Source organism: Anomaloglossus baeobatrachus, chromosome 3, assembly GCF_048569485.1.
Source record: "Anomaloglossus baeobatrachus isolate aAnoBae1 chromosome 3, aAnoBae1.hap1, whole genome shotgun sequence".
Classification (NCBI taxonomy): domain Eukaryota; kingdom Metazoa; phylum Chordata; class Amphibia; order Anura; family Aromobatidae; genus Anomaloglossus; species Anomaloglossus baeobatrachus.
In genome coordinates this window covers 607,952,146-607,977,630 of record NC_134355.1, presented here as the reverse complement: position 1 = coordinate 607,977,630, position 25,485 = coordinate 607,952,146, and the positions used below count along the sequence as shown (strand labels likewise).

The window sequence follows — 25,485 nt, the reverse complement described above, 5'->3', positions numbered from 1 at the left end:
TAAAATAACAAATGAGTGGCTTCAGAACAAGGTGACCATTCTTGACCGGCCCAGCCAGAGCCCTGACCTAAACCCAATGGAACATCTCTGGAGTGACCTGAAAATGGCTGTCCACCAACGTTCACCATCCAACCTGATGGAACTGGAGAGGATCTGCAAGGAAGAATGGCAGAAGATCCCCAAATCCAGGTGTGAAAAACTTGTTGCATCATTCCCAAGAAGACTCATGGCTGTACTAGCTCAAAGGGGTGCTACTACTCAATACTGAGCAAAGGGTCTGAATACTTATGACCATGTGATATTTCAGTTTTTGTTTTTTATAAAATGTGCAAAAATGTCTACATTTCTGTTTTCTTTCTGTCACGATGGGGTACAGTGTACATTAATGAGAAAAAAATGAACTTTTGTGAATTTACCAAATAGTTGCAATGAAACAAAGAATGAAAAATTTAAAGGGGTCTGAATACTTTCCGCACCCACTGTACATGCATGCAAAAAGAACAAACCACAAAAGTATTGTGTGTGTGTATGTTTAAATATATATATATATATATATTTAAACATACACACACACAATACTTTTGTGGTTTGTTCTTTTTGCATGCATGTACAGTGGGTGCGGAAAGTATTCAGACCCCTTTAAATTTTTCATTCTTTGTTTCATCTATCTATCTATCTATCTATCTATCTATATATATATATATATATATATATATATATATATATATAGATAGATATATATAGATAGATATATATAGATAGATATATATAGATAGATATATATAATCTCTCTCTCTCTCTATATATATATATATATACACACACACACACACATCTATACACACACACACATATATACACACACACACACATACATACATACATACATACATACATACATACATATATATATATATATATATATATATATATATATATATATATATATATATATATATAAATATAAAATTATATATTTTACAGATTAGATTTCTTTTTTAACTCAAATATATTCTTCGGCCAGAATTGCTGTATCGCAGGACACCGCGTGCCCAATCAGTTAGTTCTTGATTTAGTGTCACTTCCTGACGGCTTCCTTCCCTCTCCTGACATTTGTATGCAGATGGCGTCCTGTACCGCTCGATGATTTAAAATCCAGCCCAGTCGCTAATGCTCATGTTTCATTCAATAAATCACATCTAAATTAAAATATCCTTTAGGCAGCCTTCCAACCATCAAATGTTCCCTAAAATGCAGGAGGCAATTTTCCCAATTAGATAGAAGAGATATTTGGAAGCGTCAAACCCCCCGACCACAGTTCTCCCCCCCATCCTACCACTTAAACTTTACTATGTTCTTAAGGGATGACTCGTGCGGGATGATTTAAGTGACGGCGAGCCAAACCGGACCTCGCAATGAAGGATGCTGTATAATTTATAACCTAACTTTGGAGATATATGCAGCGCAGATTTCAATTTTGAAGCTACGCTGAGCCTCTGGTTTACAAGGGGAATACTTGCCTAGAGAATTTATTGACCTTCTATACTTGGCTGACCCAGAACTCATTTTCTGAATCCACAAGTCTTCCAAAATGACTTCCAATCTATTTTGTGACTCTCAGTGGGTGAGACTGTTATTGTAGTTGGCTCTCCGATCTATCATTCTGTGTGCCCTCTCTCGTCCCAGCAGTCCATCTGTATTACACGCGCGCGCGGGGCCACGGCACCATATTATAAATGGTTAATTTTTACCATCTTGTAATCTGCGAAACTACCTAAGAGTAAATGCATTAACAGCTCAAATGGGATTTTGGGGCTTTTGGAGAAACAGAAAGAAAAAGTTAATCACAAAAAGGAACATTAAGGTCCTTGCGCTGAAATAACTTAAACGGTCAGAACAGCTCGCAAGAAAAACAAGTCTCGCACAAACTGCTGAGCCGGGGACTCATTTTGTCCAAAGGGCTAGTAATAAAGCTCTCCATATTTGAGAAACACAAACTTTAAAATAGGTTACATACATCTTTGTTACCAATGCTTCATTAGTCACCTAACCCAAGAACGAAAAGAGTCCACAATACGTGTAAAGAGACACGAAGGTAAAAAAAAAAATAAATTTATATATGTACAAATAATATATTATAAAACTGTATAAATAACTAAATAATATTGTATATAAACTGTGCAAAAAAATATATACATAAGAATCAATCAGAATAATGAAAGAATGTTCTAAGGCATTTTTATTACTTTCAGAAAAATCAAAGTTCACATACACTAAAGGGGGCTTTACACGGTAGTGATATCGCTAACAATTTGTAGCGAGCGTGTAAGTACCCGCCCCCGTCGCGCATGCGATTGTTTGTGATCGCTGTCACAGCGAACATTATCGCTACGGCACCGTCACACGCACTTACCTGGTCGGCGTCGTCGCTGTGACTGCCGAACAATCCATCCTTCAAGGGGAAGGGACGTTCGGCATCACAGCGATGTCACCGCAACGTCACTAAGCGGCCAGCCAATCAAAGCGGAGGTATGGGGAGATAAGGTATGCACACCAGTGACTATGGAAGGGGAATACATGGAATAGCAGAAACTGCTGTGTGAATACTGACATGAAAAATTCAATAGCTATTTGTAAGAATGAAATGTGAAAAATGGAACCTGCATTACTGCCATGAATATATGAATAAAGATAAATTTAGCTACTGAATTGATCAATGCAGAAGAGCCCCAACACTACGCCAAAGTATTTCTCTACGTTGGGGTCCCTAGCTTGTGTGTGTCCTCTCATGCAGTTAAAAAACTTACCGTGTATGGGACGCTGAGACCCAGGCTATATATGCGTATAATGTGGATTGGCAATAGGTGTGTATGGGGAGGGTTCACAAACGAAAAACTACTAACATTAAGGAATAACGTTTGGAACTCCATTCTATGTCTGAACTGGGTGCAAAAAACCTAAAAAACATCACTATGGGGAGATAAGGTATGCACACCAGTGACTATGGAAGGGGAATACATGGAATAGCAGAAACTGCTGTGTGAATACTGACATGAAAAATTCAATAGCTATTTGTAAGAATGAAATGTGAAAAATGGAACCTGCATTACTGCCATGAATATATGAATAAAGAGAAATTTAGCTACTGAATTGATCAATGCAGAAGAGCCCCAACACTACGCCAAAGTATTTCTCTACGTTGGGGTCCCTAGCTTGTGTGTGTCCTCTCATGCAGTTAAAAAACTTACCGTGTATGGGACGCTGATTTTTTTCATGTCAGTATTCACACAGCAGTTTCTGCTATTCCATGTATTCCCCTTCCATAGTCACTGGTGTGCATACCTTATCTCCCCATAGTGATGTTTTTTAGGTTTTTTGCACCCAGTTCAGACATAGAATGGAGTTCCAAACGTTATTCCTTAATGTTAGTAGTTTTTCGTTTGTGAACCCTCCCCATACACACCTATTGCCAATCCACATTATACGCATATATAGCCTGGGTCTCAGCGTCCCGTACACGGTAAGTTTTTTAACTGCATGAGAGGACACACACAAGCTAGGGACCCCAACGTAGAGAAATACTTTGGCGTAGTGTTGGGGCTCTTCTGCATTGATCAATTCAGTAGCTAAATTTCTCTTTATTCATATATTCATGGCAGTAATGCAGGTTCCATTTTTCACATTTCATTCTTACAAATAGCTATTGAATTTTTCATGTCAGTATTCACACAGCAGTTTCTGCTATTCCATGTATTCCCCTTCCATAGTCACTGGTGTGCATACCTTATCTCCCCATAGTGATGTTTTTTAGGTTTTTTGCACCCAGTTCAGACATAGAATGGAGTTCCAAACGTTATTCCTTAATGTTAGTAGTTTTTCGTTTGTGAACCCTCCCCATACACACCTATTGCCAATCCACATTATACGCATATATAGCCTGGGTCTCAGCGTCCCATACACGGTAAGTTTTTTAACTGCATGAGAGGACACACACAAGCTAGGGACCCCAACGTAGAGAAATACTTTGGCGTAGTGTTGGGGCTTTATTGCATTGATCAATTCAGTAGCTAAATTTCTCTTTATTCATATATTCATGGCAGTAATGCAGGTTCCATTTTTCACATTTCATTCTTACAAATAGCTATTGAATTTTTCATGTCAGTATTCACACAGCAGTTTCTGCTATTCCATGTATTCCCCTTCCATAGTCACTGGTGTGCATACCTTATCTCCCCATAGTGATGTTTTTTAGGTTTTTTGCACCCAGTTCAGACATAGAATGGAGTTCCAAACGTTATTCCTTAATCAAAGCGGAGGGGCAGAGCTGAGCGTGATGTAAACATCCCGCCCACCTCTTCCTTCCTCATTGTGGCCGGCGGCAGGTAAGGAGATGTTCCTCACTCCTGCGGTGTCACACATAGCGATGTGTGCTGCCGCAGGAGCGATGAACCACCTGGATAAACAACCCTTACCGATTTTCGACTTTGGGACGACTTCTCCATGGTGAACGATTTTCACCATTTTTGAGTTCGCTTAAAGTCGCTGGTAAATGTCACACACTGCAATATCGTTAATGACGCCGGATGTGCGTCACTAACGACGTGACCCCGACGATAAAACATTAACGATATCGTAGCGTGTAAAGCCCCCTTAAGAGTACTGTGAATTTAAACAATATGGGACAGCCCATATGATGATGTCATGTTATTATAAGCTTCTGATTGGTTTATTGGCAACATCTGAGTTAATTAGAGACAAACTTGTGGATGTATTTAATAGAATAAATATTGCAAAGTAAGAATACATTCATAAATAGAAGTGTTCATTTATTTTAACCAATTAAATGCAAAATGAATAAACAAATGAGAAATCTAAATCAAGATTCGTAGTGCCCGCCTTTTGCACTCAAAACATTATCAGATCTACCTGGTACATTTGCACAAATTTACAGATTTTGAATAATTATAATCAAAAGTACGAATATCCAAACATACCAAACAGGTGATAATGATCATTTGCATATGTACTTTGAAACACAGCCATTAACTAAAACAGCAACAGTTGTGTAGGAGGGTTATAACTGGGTGAGGAAGAGCAAAACTCTGCTACAAAAAGGTGATGTTGTGAAAGATGGTTTCATGTAACAGTTCATACACCATGGCAAGGCTGAGCACAGCAACAAGTCATAAGGTAGTTATATTGCATCAGCAAGGTCTCTTTGAGGCAAAGATTGCATAGCCGACTAGATGTACGCAGATCAAGCGCTTTTGAAGAAGCAAGAAGGAATGGGCAATGTGGAGGACTGTACATGGAGTGGTCAGCCAAGGAAACTTAGTTCAGCAGATGAGACACATCATATTTACTCCATTTCAAAATAGGTAGATCTGCAGCAGTGCCATCAGCTTAGAAATTGAAGCAACCAGCTACGCCCATTTACTGTTTAGAGAAGTTTGGCCAGAAGTGGTCTAGATGGAAGAATTGCGGATAAAAAGTCCCACCTCTGGCATGGAAACAAGGCTATGTAACAAAACAGGAATTGGAGTGCACAAAACTAGGCGCAAATGCTCTGGACCGATAAATCAAAATGTGAAATATCTGGCTGTAACAAACAACAGTTTGTTCTCTGAAGGGCTGGAGATGGGTACAAAGATGAGCATCTGCAGGCAACAGTGGAGCATGGTGGAGACTCCTTGCAATTATAAGCTGCATATCAGCATATGGAATTGTGGTTCATTGGTGTCCTCAATGCTGAGAAGTACAGGCAGATAGTTATCCATCATAAAGTACCATCAAGGAGGCAACTGATAGTCTCCAAAATTAGTTAGTAGTAGAACAATGACCCCAAACATACAACCAATGTCACGAAGAACTGACTTCAACGCAAAGAAGAATAGAGTCCTGGAAATAAAGATATGGCTTTACAGAGCCCTAATTTCATAGTCATCATGTTTGTCTGGGATTACATGAAAAGAGTTGGTACAAAGCAACATTCACAGAAGATCTGTGGTTATTCCTGCAAGATATTCGGAATAGCCTCCCTGACAAGCTCATTCAGAAACTTTGTGCAAGTATACCTATAACAATTACCGGTGATGCTTTTTGAAGGCAAAGGGAGGTCACATAAATTAATTCTCTGATTTAGATTTCTCTTTTGTTAACTCAGTTTACATATTTTGATAATTGATAAAAATAAATTATTAAACACATAGTTTTTAAAGCATTCTAAAATTGCATTTTTCCCTCACCGGACTAAAATTTTTTGTGAGTACTGTGTATATTTTATTTATTTTTTTTTCAATTTTTTTTTCTTTTTCTGGCAGGGCTGGGGGAAGGAAAATAAATACATTCATAAATAAATAAAAAAAATAAATAAAAATTGCTGAAAAGGATGGAGACAGCGCTCAAATGTAATGTGAACAGCAGAGGGAAGATGTATGGATGCATCTCTGACTCCCAGGTCGCTGCTTGGAAGTAAATAAATAATAATAAAAAAAGGAGTGGGGTTCCTACATTTTTTGATAATCAGCTAAGGCAAAGCAGACAGCAGCAGGCTTAGAAAAAAGAAAAAAAAAATCTGCAAAGCTCCAACGTAATCCATGATAGTAAGTGGGAGACTTTATTAAAATACAATGTTTCGTGTGTGTGTTTTTTCTTTTTCACTTTACACTTACTGGGTTGGGTTAGTAATTGAAGTGTCTGATAAACGTCTCTCTATAACTAATCCCTGGGCTCGATGTCAGCTGGCATCAACCCCAATAGTATTACCCCGATTGCCACATTAGGGCAAGAGGGAAGTGCCAGAATTGTCGCAACTAATGGATGCACCAATTCTGGGGCTGCTTCAGGCTGCTATTTTTTGGATGGGAAGGGCAAAATAACCATGGACCTTCCCAGCCTGATAATGTCACCTTGCAGATGTTTGCTTTACCGTGGCTGGTTTTCAAATATAGGGGGATTTTTTTTAAATTATTTAATCTCTTTAAAAATAAATAATTAAAACAAATGATGTAGTGTCCCCCCTACTTTTAATAACCAGCCAAGGCAAAGCAGACAGCTGTGGGCAGTTATGTTAATGGGGTTATCCGGCTTATTTTGCTATGTTTTCTTTATTGCACTATTGGGCTACATTGGGGCAGGTAAGTAGATAGTAACTACCCACCTGCGCTGCTGTCAGCCCCTCTCCCCCGGCTCAGAGCGATCATGTGACCACTCCTGCCGGGATTTGGCTGCTTCCTGTGATGTCACGACGACAGGGAGCTTATGCTCGCCTTGTAGACAGGCATCACAGGAGACGTCATGTAGCTACCCTGCTGGGCAGATACATGGCGCTGGAGTCCTCACCCCCTTTCCCTGCACCCTCCCACATAGTCCCTCGCTACTGTGGTGGGGCCCGTGAGCTGGGGGGAGGGGCCTGGCGGCAGCTGTCCGCAGTGTCACCGCCAGCAACGGGCCCCCTGCTCAGGATCGTACTTCGAATCTATCGGCATCACAGATGTCGACACACTTCACAACAATGATGAGAGGCAGCGCTGCGCTGCTTCTCATCATTGTCCCACTGTCTGCTCTGACAGTTCAGCACAGCGATGACGTAACTACTGTGCTGATATAGCCAGAGCAGAGAGCAGGGACCGGGGAGAGGTAAGTATGTATTCTCTAAACTCTGTAGGGGCTGCAGAGCGAAGTGTGGGAGGTGTAAAGCGATGTGTGGGGTGGTGCAGAGGGACATGGGGGGACTGCAGAGCGCCGTGTGGTGGGGCCTGCCGAGCCCTATGTGGTGGGGCCTGCCGAGCCCTATGTGGTGGGGCCTGCCGAGCCCTATGTGGTGGGGCCTGCCGAGCCCTATGTGGTGGGGCCTGCCGAGCCCTATGTGGTGGGGTCTGCCGAGCCCTATGTGGTGGGGTCTGCAGAGCCCTATGTGGTGGGGTCTGCAGAGCCCTATGTGGTGGGGTCTGCAGAGCCCTATGTGGTGGGGTCTGCAGAGCCCTATGTGGTGGGGTCTGCAGAGCCCTATGTGGTGGGGTCTGCAGAGCCCTATGTGGTGGGGTCTGCAGAGCCCTATGTGGTGGGGTCTGCAGAGCCCTATGTGGTGGGGCGTGCAGAGCCCTATGTGGTGGGGTGTGCAGAGCCCTATGTGGTGGGGTCTGCAGAGCCCTATGTGGTGGGGTCTGCAGAGCCCTATGTGGTGGGGTCTGCAGAGCCCTATGTGGTGGGGTCTGCAGAGCCCTATGTGGTGGGGCGTGCAGAGCCCTATGTGGTGGGGTCTGCAGAGCCCTATGTGGTGGGGTCTGCAGAGCCCTATGTGGTGGGGTCTGCAGAGCCCTATGTGGTGGGGTCTGCAGAGCCCTATGTGGTGGGGTCTGCAGAGACCTATGTGGTGTGGGGTGCAGAGCCCTATGTGGTGTGGGGTGCAGAGCCCTATGTGGTGTGGGGTGCAGAGCCCTATGTGGTGTGGGGTGCAGAGCCCTATGTGGTAGGGATGCAGAGCCCTAAGTGGTAGGGGTGCAGAGCCCTATGTGGTAGGGGTGCAGAGCCCTATGTGGTGAGGCCTACAGAGCCCTAAGTGGGGCTCTATTTCCAATGTTGTAGTGATGAGAGGTCAGTGCTGGGCAGAATACTGACAACCAATGAATGTGCAGAGGGCGGGCAGAAGGCGGGTCAGACACTGAGGCCGGGCGGTGCCAGCTCTGACTGAGGTCCGGCACAGGAAGATGTCATGTTAGGTTGAGCTGCAGGTAACCAAAGAGCTGCAGAGAATAGAAGGGATAATTCAAGAGGAACAAAAGTTAGAAAAAACAAAAGAACAAAAAAAAAAAAAAAATATAGGGGTGTTTTATATGACAATACAGCACAGATAAACTCAAACATTTTTTTGTAAGCTAATGACGGACAATGTCCTTTAAACAATGTTAAAAACACCCTTAAGTGCCAAATGAAAGGCACTAAAGGGTACAAGTGTAAACACTTTGCTCTAATCTAACAACCACAAAACATGCATGCCGAAAACATGAGCTTTCACTCGAGCCCCTGCGAGACTCGATTGAGTAACTTGAGCACCCAAATACTTGATTGAGTATTGAGCAGTGGAGCGCATGCTCGCTCATCACTGATAAAAATATATTTTTCAAAAAATTATATAAAAATAAGCTGTTTCTTTGGTCCTAAAAGTGTTGTTTAGGTAGGTAGTTAAGGTAGGTGTTCCTTAAAAAATCCACTTCTCTCCCCATCTTTTTCAGATACCAATCAGTAAATGGAAAGAGGGTTGCTGCAGGAGATATCTCACCCCCACCCTCATCAAGGAATAGCATAACAATTGCTTTATAAATTTGGAATACCCTTTTAAAAATACTTATTCAATAGGTAGTTCCACAAATCACTTGCACTAATGTTAATAACTGGGTAATCTGTTGTGTTTCTAGCATACACTGTATGCTTTTAAAACTTAGGGCTGCTGACAATCTGTGCGACATGGGGCAGGCTCTGCACAGGATCCTTCTTCTTCCCCCTGTGATGCCTGCACAGTTAGTAGTCACCTGGCAGCTCCAAAATGGCTACCACAAACCGGCTTGGCAGAAGCTACTCCGTTGCTCAGAAGCAAGGGGTTGCCCTGGTCTTAATTTGGACTTAAAGAGAGGTCCCTGGGCGATGCCACAGAGTCAGCTGCTTTTTTGGTGGCGTAAGATGGTAAGAAGGATAGTCAGAAAGCCGGGTCAGATCCGGGAGGTCACGTCAGAAGTAGAATCAGCAACCAAGTGGGTAGTCAAATGTAAAGGAAAGGTCAATGAATAGGAAAATCAGGTCAAAATACAGGAGCTGGGTTAAAATAGTCAATGCAACCATAGTCTATGAGCGAGTGGTATATTATAATAGGGGGTGCCCGGGAAAATTTAACAAAATCTGGGGTTTGTGGAATTCTTCTCCAGACACACTTGCGGAGGTTTGAGGGAGATTATGTGGAAAATGGTGGTTCCCGTTAAATGTTGGGATATGAAACACTGTCCAACGGTATATTGAGATATAATAATGCAATGTGGTTGTTGTTTCTTTCTTCCTTCCTTTTTCTATTCCTCTTTCTATCTTGTTTTCAAAATATGGTCATGCTGATAGTTAGAGCTGTTCTTATGCTCAATATAAAATTAGATATATATGCAAATGATAAGAAGTATGGATAATAACATTGTTCTATCTTAAGTGCTAAAGATATTATGGACTTTATATGATTGTTCATTGTTATATTCAAATATTACTATCTATATACTGAGCTATCTTTATATGGCAAATGTCAGTTGCACCATGTTTGAAATTGTTAATAAAACAAAGTTAAAAAAAAAAAAAATACAGGAGCTGAGAACAGAGGCACAAACCAAGAGAGATTCTCTAATGACTGGCAGTGGGAGCTGACTCTCTGGGGTTTATATAGCACAGTCCCACCCAGTGCTGGCAGTGGACAGAAACCAAGACAGCAAGATTAATGCTGTCGCTCCCAGCCTGGACCACAAGACAGGTTGCAGGAATAAGGTAGGCTTGATGCCAACAAGCATCACCAGTAACGACAGTGTGACGCCACCTAGCGGCGAAAACTGAAGCTGGCACCGATGTTACAGCCCCGCTGGCAGCTAACAATATAGGCCCTTCTTGCCTTATCTGCAGACTTTTTCTTAGCTATTTCATCACTACAACAGAGACTTTGCTTTTTTTATGATGAGCAAATAATATTGGCTGCTCCACAGTGAATGGAGGGTCACTAGGGGAAAAGAATGACTGAGCATGTGTGACCACCAGCACTCAGATGATTAGATGGACCTGTACACTGCTGAATACTCTAACCCACAGGTGGCACCATACTATGGAATTAAAATCTTAACTCTTTACTGGAGCTGTTTTTTTTTTTTTATTATTATTTCTGGAATATAAATGACTTACATTATTCCTGTTTTATGATATTTAAAAGGAGAGATAAAAACTATTCATAGACAAAATATGTAAACTATTATTTGGGATCCTTGCTTTGTACACAGCCAAAAATCAGGAAATACAATAGTGATGTACCCTCGAGCAGCGTATGCCTACCTGTCAAATCCAGGAAACAAGGCAGTCATCAGACAATTTCTTACAGGGTCAAAGAGTGAACAAAGATTTATTGCACCACCCCAGCATCTGTTTTGTTAGCTCGGGAAATAAATTCACCTGTGAAGGCTTTGTGCTCCCAGACTAGTCACAGACAAAAGGAAGAACTGAAATTTGGGTCTAAATTGTCAGGATCCTAACAATCGGCACTCCAGATCTCAGCTTCCATGATCTAAGTGAGCCTCACTTTGGAGAAAGGGTTTTAAGCCCTTCTTTTGGATGAAGTTTGCTTTTAAGAGTACAAAAAAACCCCTTAAGAAATACAATGCACTTCTAGGCCATGGGAATCACCGCTACCAACTGCAGCCTACAGATTATATCATACGCCATGGTTATCCTTCAGGAAACATTACTTTCTAAGTACATAAAATATGTGAACAATCCTGAGCAGTTCACTTACCCTGCCGGTTATTGTTCGTCATTGTGATCATGCTTCCATCTTCTGCAAAACCTTTTTCTAAATGGTCTAGAATCTGAAAAATCATTACACACAAGTGTTAGTTAACAAGTTAAAAGATATCTGCTATATTTAAAGGAATCGTAAAAAATATACAATTTATCCTCTATCTGCATTTTAGGGGGGATAACATACTGATTCTGGGGCTATGCTTGCTTGGGTCCCCAGTAATCCCAAGAATGGGGCTCTGTCTGGAGGGAGCACAGGTCGAACATTTGGAGTGGAGCTTTGTAAGCTGTCAATTGCGACAGTCCCATGAAGAATGAGAGGAGCAGGGTGCGCATGTTTTACCTCCGCTCCACCCGGTTTGATCCCAGCAGTAGGAACCCCAGCAATCAGAATATTGTTCCCTTGTACTAAGAACAAGGGTAACTTATATACTTGGTACAAAAACTTTAAAAAGGAATCTGTCAGCAGGTTTTTGCTACTTTATCTGAGAGCAGCATGATGTAGGCAAGGAGATTCTGAATCCAATGATGTATCACTTAGATTACTGTCAATTGCTGTTCTGACACAATCTGAATTTTTAAGTTTAGTTATGTAGCTCAGCCCAGAGAGCTGTCCCTGTTCACAACAGATGTTGGACATAGACAGTGAGATGTCAATCACAGCAGGGGGCATGTCAGATTTGATGTATCTTGTGCTTGCTGGTCCTGAGGAAGGGAGCTGAGACTCCTGAAACGCGTAGACCTATGCCGAAATAAAAATACATTGATTCAAGCTTACATCTGGGATCTCTGGCGCGGTTTTCTAAAGCCCCTCTCCGCTAATCTCTCTCAGACTTCTCTGGAGGGGAGTTTCTAGTCCTGAAATTATAAGGTTCCTGCTGCTTAAACAAACATACCAAATAAACAATAGATTGGACTGTGACAAGACAAGCAGCCCTGAACCTTTTGTCTTAATCCCTGCAGCATGCTGGCTTCAGCTTACATAGCAAAAACCTGCTGACGGATTCCATTTAAGTAAGAAACTCAAAAGGAAACCTACCAGGATAAAATTTAGCATTTATTGTAATGGTAAAAATAAGATTTAATAACTTATTTTCACCCTTAGACAAGATTATTTTGGGAATGTAAACACACGATCAATCAGGCATTTGACAAAATAAATAAAAATCAAAAGATTTATGGTATCTTTCATTTTTTATTATTTTAACCCTCAGGTGTGAAAAAAACCCCAGTAATACAAAACTGTTTCTTGAGCATTTTATGGTGTTCACCACGAGGTATAAATAGGACAAAATTTATTGTGTTTTGACAACTACATTACCAACTTTCTAGAGTTTTTCTATTTTCACACTTTATTTTGAAATTCAATAATTTTATTTTAATTTCTATTTTTGCAGTGAATGAGTTTTTGCAGGATGACAGTAACAGTCATTGGTGACATTTTGATTACTTTTAATTCTATTTTATCTTTTCCTCTAGAGTTATGCTTTTTCCAGGCCTCCCGCAGACTGTGTGCCCACTGGCAGCTACCTTGAATGGGAATCATTAGACCTGCGTTCTTCTGGCTCTTGAGGTCCCGGAGGTGGGTCCTGAAATTACACACATCTATGGCATGCCCTGCACTCTTGGAAAGTCTTCCTTTCACATCGATGAATGACTTTTTACCTACCTTCAAACAAATGCTTTTCATACTGTGCAGTCGGTCAAGAGTCTCCTGAGGACACGCAAGGTACTGGCGCAGCTCTGCATGTAGAATCCTCATGGAGAAAGGAACCATGGAGCCTAAAAAGAGAAATATGAAGGATTTTTAATATATGGATCTCTGCAGAAATGTAAAAAAGATCAACCATATAGCCCTGGTTCACAGCACAAAAATTATATTGTGTGAGTAGACTCTCCCCATATGCTGTATATGAAGACTGACAAAATGGCACAGGAAAAAAGGTACAAAAATAGAATGAAGAACTAAAACTGGCAACACACAAAATAACGATTAGGCCTTACATGACACCGGGACTTGGAAGTCAGTGATGCACACAGGCGTGAGATAATTAATCCAGAGGAGCCAAATACACAATCCCTTTGCCATAGCCCTACTGAGTCACCTAATCATGTCACATATTGCCGACACTATAGTCTCATGTTTGGGTTCCCCCCTACTGGCAAGAGGAGTGGTAACACCTACAGTAGCTGGTAAGTCATTCATACATTTCTACTTGAAATAAAAGAGGAACTGACCAACTGAGCTCTAACAAGACAACACAATCACAGATCTCGGAGAGAACAGCCAGAGAAAATACTGCCGGCAGCCAGCAAAGGCGCTCAACACAGTGAAATCCTAGGTGCATTGCCCCCTGGGGAGTATGCAAATCAATAAAGGTCTGTGGAGCCTCTGTTAGAAGTCTCAACACAGAAAATAGTCAGATATCCCTCTGGGAAGGACCTAGCCAAGGAGTGGTTCTTTTTAAGGAGACCACCAAAACAACCATATTAAGTGGCCCTTTTAGTCAATATCCAACTCTTTGACGAGTTTAAAAAGATATGACAAGGGAAATACCAAGGCCAGGTATACATCCACAGACAGCTGTTTCGGGGTATTGCCCTTCATCAGTGTGGAGTAGGATTCTGGCTAGGTGGGAGCAATGCCTAGTACACCAGCAAGACAAAACAATCACTGATCTCGGGGAGAACAGCCAAAGAAAACACTGCCGGCAGCCAGCAAAGGCGCTCAACACAGTGAAATCCTAGGTGCATTGGTATTTCCCTTGTCACATATTTAAACTCGTCAAAGAGTTGGATACTGACTAAAAGGGCCACTTAATATGGTGGTTATGGTGGTCTCCTTAAAAAGAGCCACTCCTTGGCTAGGTCCTTCCCGGAGGGATATCTGGCTATTTTCTGTCTTGAGACTCCTAACAGAGGCTCCACGGACCTTTATTGATTTGCAATTGAGCTCTAAAAAAGAAATGTAATGGGAATCACAGGAATATACTAAACACGACATATACAGAGCTCTTTAAAAGATGGCCAAATATATTGCATACTGAGTGCTCACTTGGCTGACAACTACTCCTTCCAATTACCGTCCACCACGCCTTATTATGTTCTAAATGGTAAAAGGGAAGTAAGATAAGGCCAGACACCTCTTGGAAAGATTAACTACCCTAAGAACAAAAAAGACTAGGCAGATTGAAATTCAACACGCCCAATCCTTCTATTACTTGACATCTGCTGTCCAGTGAGAGTTGGGAGAACCTCAAAAATCAGATACGGCCACAATTAATCGAACATGTATCCCCAGCTCAAAAAATCAGCTTTGGAGTTTTAGCAGAGCTACAAGGCTCTAGTAGACTCAAAGGTAATAAAAAGCAACAGCGGGTGAAATAAGTACCGAACACATCACCAATTTTCTAAGTAAATATATTTCCAAACTTGCCATTGATATGAATTTATCACCAGATGTCAGTAACAACCCCTCCATTCCACATTGTCAAAGAAATCAAGCCATAGATGTCCATAAATTGAGCGATGTCTAATAATGAGGAATGACACAGTAGAAAAAGTATTGAACACTATTACTAAAAATTATTTAACACATTGGGAAAAAGCCTTTGTTGGTGATGACGGCTTCAAGATTCCTCCTGTATGGAGAAACTAGTGGCATGCATTACTCAGGTGTTGATTTTGGAACCATTTTTCCACACAAACACTCTTCAAATCCTTATGGTACCGTGGGCTCCTTCTGTGAACTCTGAGCTTTAGTTCTTTCCATAAATTTTCTATTGGATTCAGGTCAGGAGATTGGCTCGGTCATTCTAGCAGATTAATTTTTTTTCTCTGAACCAATTGACAGTTTCCTTGGCTGTGTGTTTGGGATCATTGTCTTGCTGAAATGTCCACCCTCATTTCATCATCATCATGGTAGATGGTAACAGATTTTTATGAAGAATGTCTCCCTACATTTGTCCTTTCATCCTTCCTTCAATTACATGAAGATTGCCAGTGCCATATGCTGAAAAAGAGCCCCACACCATGATGTTCCCACCTCCAAACTTTACTATTTGTATCGTGTTCTTAGGGTGATATGCTGTGCCTTTTGGCCTCCCAACATGGTGTGTATTATGGCATCCAAAGGGTTCAACGTTGGTCTCATCAGACGAGACTATTATCCCAGTATTTCACAGGCTTGTATAAATGTTGTTGAGCAAACATTAAATGCACTTGAACATGATTTTTCTTCTGCAATGGAGTCTTATGTGGTGAGAATACAGGCCATGGAGGTTATTACTTATTGTTTTCTTTGAAACAATTGTACCTGCTGATTCCAGGTCTTTTTGTAGCTCTCCACAGGTAGTCCTTGACTTTTGGGCAACTCTACTGATAATTATTTTCACTCCTCTGTCTGATATCTTGCTGTCACTACCTGGCTGTGGCCATTTTATGGCGAAATTATGTTCTTTACATTTTGGGATAATGACCCCAACAGTGCTCACTGGAGCCTTCAGTAGTTTAGAAACTATTCTGTAAGCAATACCATAAATATGTTTTGCAACAATATGGTTGCAAAGGTCTTGAGACAGCTCACTAGTGTTACCCCTCATGAGAGGTTTCTTGTGTGGCTCCTTGGTAATTGGACACCTTTTTATAGGCCATTAGTTGAACCAGCTGATATTTTTCACTCAGTGGCAGGATTGCTTTCGAATTACTGAGAATTCAACTGGTGTCTTGACTTTCCATGGCTTTTTGCATGTACCGTATTTTTCGGACTATAAGACGCACTTTTTTCCCCCCCAAATGTTGGAGGAAAGTGGAGGGTGCGTCTTATAGTCTGAATGTAGGGCATGGCTGCGGGGAATGAGGGTGCTGCGGTGGAGCGGGTCATCAGGGGCACGAGCAGGCTGCAGCAGCGCCTGCCGTGACCACGTGGGTCCACTCATTTAATATGCACGCCGATCATCTCTCAGCGCTGAAGCAGACACTGACAGGTGGGCAGGATGATGGGCGGGGGATGCGCGCATAGTAAACAGTCGGCCCGCATGATCACCCCTGGCAACTACAGCCTGGATTGATCATGTGCAGCTGTATTCACTGCTCCCTGCGCATCATCATCAGCGCGGGGTGCAGTGAATCAGTATACTCACCGGCCACGATCCCTGCAGCATCGCCCCATCCTCCTGTCTGCCGGCTGCGGCTGTGTGTGGAGACTAGCGGTGTGCACAGCGATGACGTCATCGCTGTGCTCACGTGTCCACACACAGCCGCAGCCGGTACAGACAGGAGGACGAGCGATGCTGCAGGGATCGTGGCCGGCTCCACTCAGCGGCTCTGCTGCTTGTACAGACGGGAGGAGGAGCGATGCTGCAGGGACTGAGGAAAGGGGAGTATAAAGGTTTATTTTTTTGTGTGCCACAAGATGCAGGCCATATAGCAGGATGGGGGTATATAGCAGGATTAGGGCATATACCAGGATGGGGGTATTTATCAGGATGCAGCCATACACCACTATGGGGTATATTATGAGCAGGATGAGGGCATATAGCAGGATGGGTGTATATAGCAGGATGGGGTATTTAGCAGGATGCGGCCATACACCAGGATAATAATAATAATAATGATAATAATAATAATAATAATAAAAATAGTAATAATAATAATTAATAATATGTATTCATTTATACAGCGCTGTTAATTCCACAGCACTTTACATACATTGGTAACGCTGTCCCCATTGGGGCTCACAATCTAGGTTCCCTATGAGCATGTTTTTGGAGTGTGGGAGGAAACCCACGCAAACACGGGGAGAACATACAAACTCCTTGCAGATGGTGTCCTTGGTGGGATTTGAATCCAGGACCCAGCACTGCAAGACTACAGTGCTAACCACTGAGTTACCGTGCCGGATGAGGGTATATAGCAGGATGCGGCCATATGCCAGGATGGGGAATATAGAAGGATAAAAGCACATACCAGGATGGCAGTATATAGCAGGATGGGGGCGATACCAGCATGAGGGACATATGTATACAAGCATGGGGATCATACACAAGGCAGGAGGATCAGTACCAGGCTGGGGTACCTTAGTAGAGAATTTGTGGACATTACTCCCATAACAGTGTGAGCAGCAGATCCTCGCCCCCATAACAGTGTGTCATGACCACATATTTTGCTTAAAATTTTATTTTCCTATTTTCCTCCTCTAAAACCAGGGTGCATCTTATAGTCCGAAAAATACGGTATTCAATATTGTCTCCCAATGTAATTTCTCATTATTGTACATAATTTATGACATCTATGGTTTGATTTCTTTGCCTGTGTGGATTGGATGGGTTGTTTCTGACTTCTAGTGAGAAATTCATGTCAATAGCACCTTTAAGAAATATATTTACTTAGAAAATTGGTGATGTTTTCAACACTTATATCACCCGCTGTATGTGCACACAGAGTATTTAGAGAAGTTTTTGAAATGGAAACTCCAAATCCTCCCCCAAATCTAAAAATCACTCAAAAACTGAGTTTTTGCTCAGTCTCTGTTCCGAAAACTGAGCAAAAAGACTGATGATGATGATTGATGGATGATTGATGATGATGATGATCTCAATTAACTCTGTAAATCTACCTACCATAACCATCTGTATAAATAATGGAGATCAATAATAATGGCGATCAATGTGTATAAATACTTGATATTGGACAACTTGCTAAAAATGAACATGGTCTTGATAAATCTTACGGTTTTGGCTCCACAGCGCCTATGCTGGCCAATGCGTTAGCTGTGAACTACAAAACCTGTACACTGGGATTACCGACCAAAGTCTGCAGTGGGGCCCTATCGATCTGTAATATGTATGACGTGAAGTACTATATTAGGCTGCTTTCACACTACGATTTTGTAACATGCGTCATGAACGTTTTTTTACCGCAAAAATGGATCCAGTGCAAATACGTTTTCATTTCAATGCATTTGCAATGGACTTGCGTCAACATGCGTTCACCTGCGTTTGCGTGCGTTATAGCGAGGATCCAGCGACTTGCAGTTTTTTAACTTTTTTAAAAAACGCTACTTGTAGCATTTTTGAGCTGCATCCAAATACTGCAAATTGCTGGAGTCTGACTAAACAGCATGCAAACGTATGTGAACACTGGCATGCTGATAGACAGGATCCTGCTTGCTCTACTGAGCATCCACAGAAACCAGCCTGGCGTGATCAGTCTCCCCCTCCCTCTCCCTCACTCCCCCTCCCTCTCTCTCTCCCCCTCCCTCTCTCTCTCTCCTGCCTGAGAGCGTTGGACGCTCGTAACCAAGGTAAATATCGGGTAACCAAGCAAAGCGCTTCTTAATTACCTAATGTTTACCTTGGTTACGTGTGCAGGGAGCCGGCTCCTAGCAGCTACGGACGCTCGCAACCAAGGTAAATATCGGGTATTCAAGCAAAGCACTTCACTTAGTTACCCGATATTTACCTTGGTTACAGCTTACCGCAGCTGTCGGCTCCCAGTATCACGTTCAGTTCCCCTCACTTTCGATCACATGACTCCAATGCCTGCCCATAAACATCTAGTGACAGGATCCTGCAAAATAACACAAGCGTTTGCATGCGTTTTTCTCTGCAAAAACAGGATCCGCTTTTGCAGCAAAAAAAGTTCATGACGCATGCTAAAAAAACGTACTGTGAAAGCAGCCTTATAGACATATATTTTTATACAGATGACTTGACACATGATAATGCATAGCAGAGGGAGTATTTCATTATACAGATGTCTAGACAGACTGCGGCACCACAGAGAACATTAGGATTTCACACGGCTGGAGATATTGGCATTGCTAGACCCCAGGTAATATGTTGGAGCAGTGAGAGGTCGGCTCATCAGTCGTTTTCCGGATGCACAAACAGAAAAGCCCCCTCCTCGGCACAGATCTGCACATCAGGCGCTCGTAGGTGTGATAATAGCTGCGCACGTGTATGAATTATGTATAGACATGACTAATGAATAAAAGCTGCAACTTGCTCCCGCTCAGGCAATTGTCTTACTCTATTTCACGGATGCAATTTTGCTGCTATGTAGCATCGAGTTTCCTTCTATTAGATAAAAGGAGACGGATCAGCCGGGATCTTTCCACCAAATTTAGAAGATATATTTTTAGAAGCTGGCAGGGTAGGGCTGTGCGATTAGGGCAAGGGGAGCGGCGCAGAATGCCATCCTGGGCAAGACTAATGATAAGACGCTAAGAAACACAAGGGGCATTCTTACAAAACTAAAGAGGCAGACCTAACCTACGGCAGCTCGCAGTCCTGCCACAGCCTAGGCACAGCTCGGCCTAATTAGTGCCCACGGAAAGGAGCCTGCCATGCAGAACAGTGCGCGATGCGCCATGACAGCTTTATCATGGAGGCACATGCAGGACAAAGGTCAGCGTGCATGTCATCACAGAGACCCAGAACATAACACACAAGCATGACGTTACCGGAGGGAAACAAGCAGATGTACTCGAGCTTATTGGATGTAAAATCAGAACAATATTACAGATCCTACAATGCTACACAAAAATAATAAGTGTGGAATAAAAAAAAAATACTGCATGTTTATAGAAAGGATTAGAATTATTTACAAGAAAGTATTAGCCAGAAATAAATCCTCCAGCCATGCATGTGTATATCAATGGGGGAGGGAGATAATGTGCAGGATAATTGTCAGTCTATCTACTGCCGGAACAAAGGAGCGGATATATTGTGCTTCAAGACGCCCGATTCCTCCATAACCTGACGACGGGTCACACGCAAATAAAATCATTGTCTGGTCACACAGATATGGCCAATATTTATCTAAAGAGACTTCCAGAAGAAAAAAAACCCAAGAAACTAAAAAGGCAATGTATTTATAAATTCCTAAATATCTAGCAGTCATGCGGGCTTTGCACGCTGCGACATCGGTAACAATGTGTGACCGACGCTGCAGCGATAATCCCCGCCCCCGTCGCAGCTGCGATATCTTGTGATTGCTCCCGTAGCAAACATTATCGCTACGGCAGCTTCACATGCACTCACCTACCCTGCGACGTCGCTCTGGCCGGCAACCCGTCTCCTTACTAAGGGGGCGGGTCGTGCGGCATCATAGCGACGTCACACGGCAGGCAGCCAATAGAAGTGGAGGGGCGGAGATGAGCGGGACGTAAACATCCCGCCCACCTCCGTCCTTCCGCATTGCAGCCGGGACGCAGGTAGGAGATGTTCCTCGCTCCTGCGGCTTCACACACAGCGATGTGTGCTGCCGAAGGAACGAGGAACAACATCGTACCTGTTGCAGCAGCGGCATTATGGAAATGTCGGACCCTGCACCAATCATACGATAACGACGATTTTGCGCTCGTTAATCGTATGTAAAAGGCTTTACACACTATGATGTCGAGAGTAAAGCTGGATGTGCGTCACGTTCGATTTGACCCCACCAACATCGCACCTGCAATATCGGAGTGTGCAAAGCCCGCCTAACACTCCTTTTGTCAAGGGAGATAATCACTAAAGAAATAAAATGGTCACTGTCTTGTTACATTGATTGTAAATTGCCATGGAATGTTAATAGGGCAGGTGCCTGTAAGGCTATGTGCGCACGTGTGCGCTCTGCACCGCACCGAAAAGGTGCGCTTCAGAGCACAGCTGAAAAGCTCCGTTCTGAAGCGCATGGTGCCGGCAGAGAACGTGCGCTCTGCCTGCAGCTCCTGCCATAGACACAGCAGGGGCTGCTGGCAAAGCGCACGGAAGAAGTGACATGTCACTTCTTAGAACGCAGCGATTCAGGCAGCAGCCGAAGCGCTGCGTTCTAATATGCCACGTGCGCACGGCCCCTGCACAATCTCCATAGACTGTGCAGGGGACGCAGGACGCATGCAGTTACGCTGCGCTACAAAGCGCAGCGTAACTGCATGAATTACGCACACGTGCCCATATAGCCTAAGAATGTGCAATAGGAGTCTCTGGACATAATCTATTTCATGTATTGTCATTCAGAAAGATGAAGAACAGCAGTTTGAGCAGCCTCGTCTTACATCAGCATCCCTGATATCTCCAGTATTAGATCAGAGAGACAGGGTGGACAGCAGTGTGAGCTGCCTCTTCTTACCTCAGCACCCCTGGTATCTTCAGTATTATATCAGAAAGACAGGGTGGACAGCAGTGTGAGCTGCCTCTTCTTACCTCAGCACCCCTGGTATCTTCAGTATTATATCAGAGAGACAGGGTGGACAGCAGTGTGAGCAGCCTCTTCTTACCTCAGCACCCCTGGTATTTCCAGTATTAGATCAGAAAGACAGGGTGGACAGCAGTGTGAGCTGCCTCTTCTTAACTTGTCACCTCTGGTATTGCCCGTATTAGATCAAATAGGGTGGACAGCTACAATCATGGCTGAAAGTGTTCGCATCCTTGAAATTGTTCCAGAAAATGAAGTATATCTCTCAGAAAATTATTGCAATTGTAAATCTTTTGTTCTACACGTTTCTATGCTTTCGGTGTATTGGAACAACACAAAAATAAAAAAACGCACATTGGACATAATTTAACATAAAATCCCCAAAATGGGCCAGACAAAGTTGTCGGCACCATTCCAAAATTGTAGGTAAACAACCTTATTTCAAGCAAGTGTTGCTTGTTCAAACTATCCTGTGGTAAGTAACAGGTGTGGGCAATATGAAAATCACATCTGAAACAGATAAAAAGGAGAGATGTTGACTCAATCTTTGCATAGTGAGTCTGTGTGTGTCACACTAAGCATGGAGAACAGAAACAGGGGAAGAAAACTGTCTGAGAACTAGAGAACCAAAACTGTTGAAAAATATCAACAATCTCAAAATTACAAGTCCATCTCCAGAGATCTTGATGTTCCTTTGTCCACTGTGCACAATATAATCAAGAAGTTTACAACCCATGGCACTGTACAACACATGGCCCATTTCCCTGGATGTCGACGGCAGAGGAAAACTGATGAAAGGTAGCAACGCAGGAAAGTCCTAATGGTGGATAAGCAGCCCCAATCAAGTTTCAAAGAAATTCAAGCTGTCCTGCAGGCTCATGGCACACCAGTGTTAGCACGAACTGTCTGTTGACACTTGAATGAAATAAATCGCTATGGCAGGAGATCCAGGAGGACCCCACTGCTGATACAGAGACATAAATAAGCTACACTGCAGTTTTCCAAAATGTACACAAGTCAAAATCCTTTTGGAAAAGCCTCTTGTGGACAGATGATATCAGGATACAGCTTTTTGGTAAAGCACATCATTCAACTGTTTACCGAAAATGGAATGAGGCCTACAAAAAAAAAAGAAAAAAAAAAGAAAGAACAGTACCTACAGTCAAATATGTTTTGGGGTTGTCTTGCTGCCACTGAGTGTCTTCACTGTGTGCAAGGCATCATGAAATCTGATGATTACCAAAGCATTTTGGGTCACAATGTAGTGTTCAGTGACAGAAAGCTGGGTTTGCGTCCTAGGTTATGGGTCTTCCAGCAGGACAATGACCCCAAACATACTTCAAGAAGCCCCCAGAAATAGAAGGAAACAAAGTGCTGGAGAGGTCTGAAGTGGCCAGTAACGAGTCCGGATCTAAATCCCATTGAACACTTGTGGAGGGATCTGAAAATTGCTTTAGGGATAAGGCGCCTTCCAATACGAGGCACCTGAAGCAGTTTGCAAAAGAAGAGTGGTCCAAAATTTAACTTGAGAGGTGTAAGAAGCGATTGATTGCAGTTATCTATTCCAAAAGGTGACAACAATTCTGTCCGGCCCATTTTTGGGGTTTTATGTGAAATTATGTCCAATTTGTCTTTTTTTTCCCTCTTTTCGTTTGTGTTGTTCCATTATACATAAAGGAAGTAAATGTGTCTATCACTAAACATTTGTAATTGCAATAATTTTCTAGGAGAAATACTTAATTTTCTGGAACAATTTCAAAGGGTGCCAACACTTTTTGCCATGAACGTATGTGAGCGTCCTCTTCTTACCTCAGCACCCCTGCTATCTCCAGTATTAGATTACATAGACACGGTAGACAGCAGGAGTGCTGAGGTAAGAAGAGGACTCTCACATTGCTATCTCCAGTATTAGATCACATAGACAGGGTAGACAGCAGTGTGAGCAGCCTATTCTTACCTCAGTACCCCTGGCATTTCAAGTATTCGATCCGATGGACAGTGTGGATAGAAGTGTGAGCAGCCTCTTCTTATCTCAGATTCCCTGGTATCTCCAGTATTAGATCACATAGACAGGGTAGACACCAGTGTCAGCAGCCTATTCTTACCTCAGTACTCTTGGAATTTCAAGTATTAGATCAGATGGACAGTGCGGATAGCAGTGTGAGCAGCCTCTTCTTACCACAGATTCCCTGGTATCTCCAGTATCAGATCACATAGATAGGCTGCTCACACTGGTGTCTACCCTATTCTTACCTCAGCACTCTTGGCATTTCAAGTATTGGATCAGATGGACAGTGCGGATAGCAGTGTGAGCAGCCTCTTCTTACCTAAGATTTCCTAGTATCGAAAGTATTAGACCAGTATCAACTGGGGGATTGTCTTCTTATATATGGAGCGAAGGGGCAGTTCTACCTACTGCACATGCTCACAGGTACCTGTCCTATTAACAGTATAGTTTTATTATTTTATAGTGATCAATTCACAAAATAAGTGTTATTTGCTAAATAAAGATTCTTATCTTCATTCAAGTGATGCAGAAAAGATGCAGTACCTGACAAAGGCCAAAGTCAAGAAAGGAGCATTTTTAAAAGAATAAAAGGTATAAAAGAAAAAAAAAAAACAAAACATTTTACGTAAAAGGTTCTTATCTGCTGTTGAGGTCAGATGTGATGAGATATCTGCTCCTCTCACCTCTAGACACAAGCAAAATACTAATTTCGGTCCTAATTGATATAACGTCAAAAGCTGCTGCCGATAGTGATTGGCCTATCCTAAACTCCTATCCATAATGAATGTGGCTGTCAGTCATCCGTCTTCTGCCCCATTATGGCCATTCTCTGTCAATCTATTTATTGACTTCCTATCTCCTCCAGAATTCAATGCTAAGCTCTACTTTTGACATTGTTATCCGCACTTCTGTGCCGCATCGTACACGTCGTTCTGTTCTTCTAGAAGTCGCTGGAGATCTTCTATTCTTTCTTCCTACCATTCTTCCAGGGGTGCAGCTAAAAAGGAGGCAGAAGTAACAACTGCACCCAGATAGAGCCCTATAGCAACTCTTCCCCATGAGTTGGTAGCGGTGTTATAAATGGCACTTGGTATCGGTGGTAGAGAATGGAAAATATTTGGATACCGAAAAGTGTCCTCTTATAACAGTGCCATGATCCTAACTAGCCCTATAAAGCAGATCTGTCATCATATTTCTCAATGCAAACTTCATACATTGTTAATAGATCTCTAAGGGGTACTTTGCACGTTGCGACATCACTACTGCGATATCGTCGGGTCAAATCGAAAGTGACGCACATCCGGCGCCGGCAACGGGGTCGCAACGTGTAAAGCCTAGATGCGCCGATAAACGATCACAAAAGCGTCGTAAATCGGTGATCTGTGTAGCGTCGGTCATTTTCATAATGTCGCACCAATAGGAGATACGATGTTGTTCCTCGTTCCCCTGCAGCAGCACACATTGCTGTGTATGAAGCCGCAGGAGCGAGGAACATCTCCTACCTGCCTCCACCGGCTATGCAGAAGGAAGGAGGGGGGCGGGATGTTTACGTCCCGCTCATCTCCACCCCTCTGCTTCTATTGGATGGCTGCCGTGTGACGTCGCTGTGACGCCGCACGACCCGCCCCCTTAGGAAGGAGGCGGGTCACCGGCCAGAGCGACGTCGCAGGGCAGGTAAGTGCGTGTGAAGCTGCCGTAGCGAGAATGTTCGCTACAGCAGCTATCACAAGATCCCGTCGCAAATGCGACGGGGGCGGGGACTATCG

At 42.9% G+C, this 25,485-nt stretch overlaps 1 protein-coding gene across 2 annotated transcripts in view; it reads right to left on the bottom strand.

The window, feature by feature from the left end:
• Window positions 1-25,485, bottom strand: part of TRAPPC12 (trafficking protein particle complex subunit 12) — a 178,434-nt gene that overhangs the window by 72,633 nt on the left and 80,316 nt on the right. For both annotated transcript variants that reach the window (XM_075341077.1, XM_075341076.1), the window contains exons 6-7: window positions 13,199-13,311; window positions 11,525-11,597 (exon numbers count right to left, since the gene is read on the bottom strand). In XM_075341077.1, coding sequence (XP_075197192.1) covers window positions 11,525-11,597; window positions 13,199-13,311 — 186 coding nt within the window. The remainder of the gene's footprint in view (window positions 1-11,524; window positions 11,598-13,198; window positions 13,312-25,485) is intronic.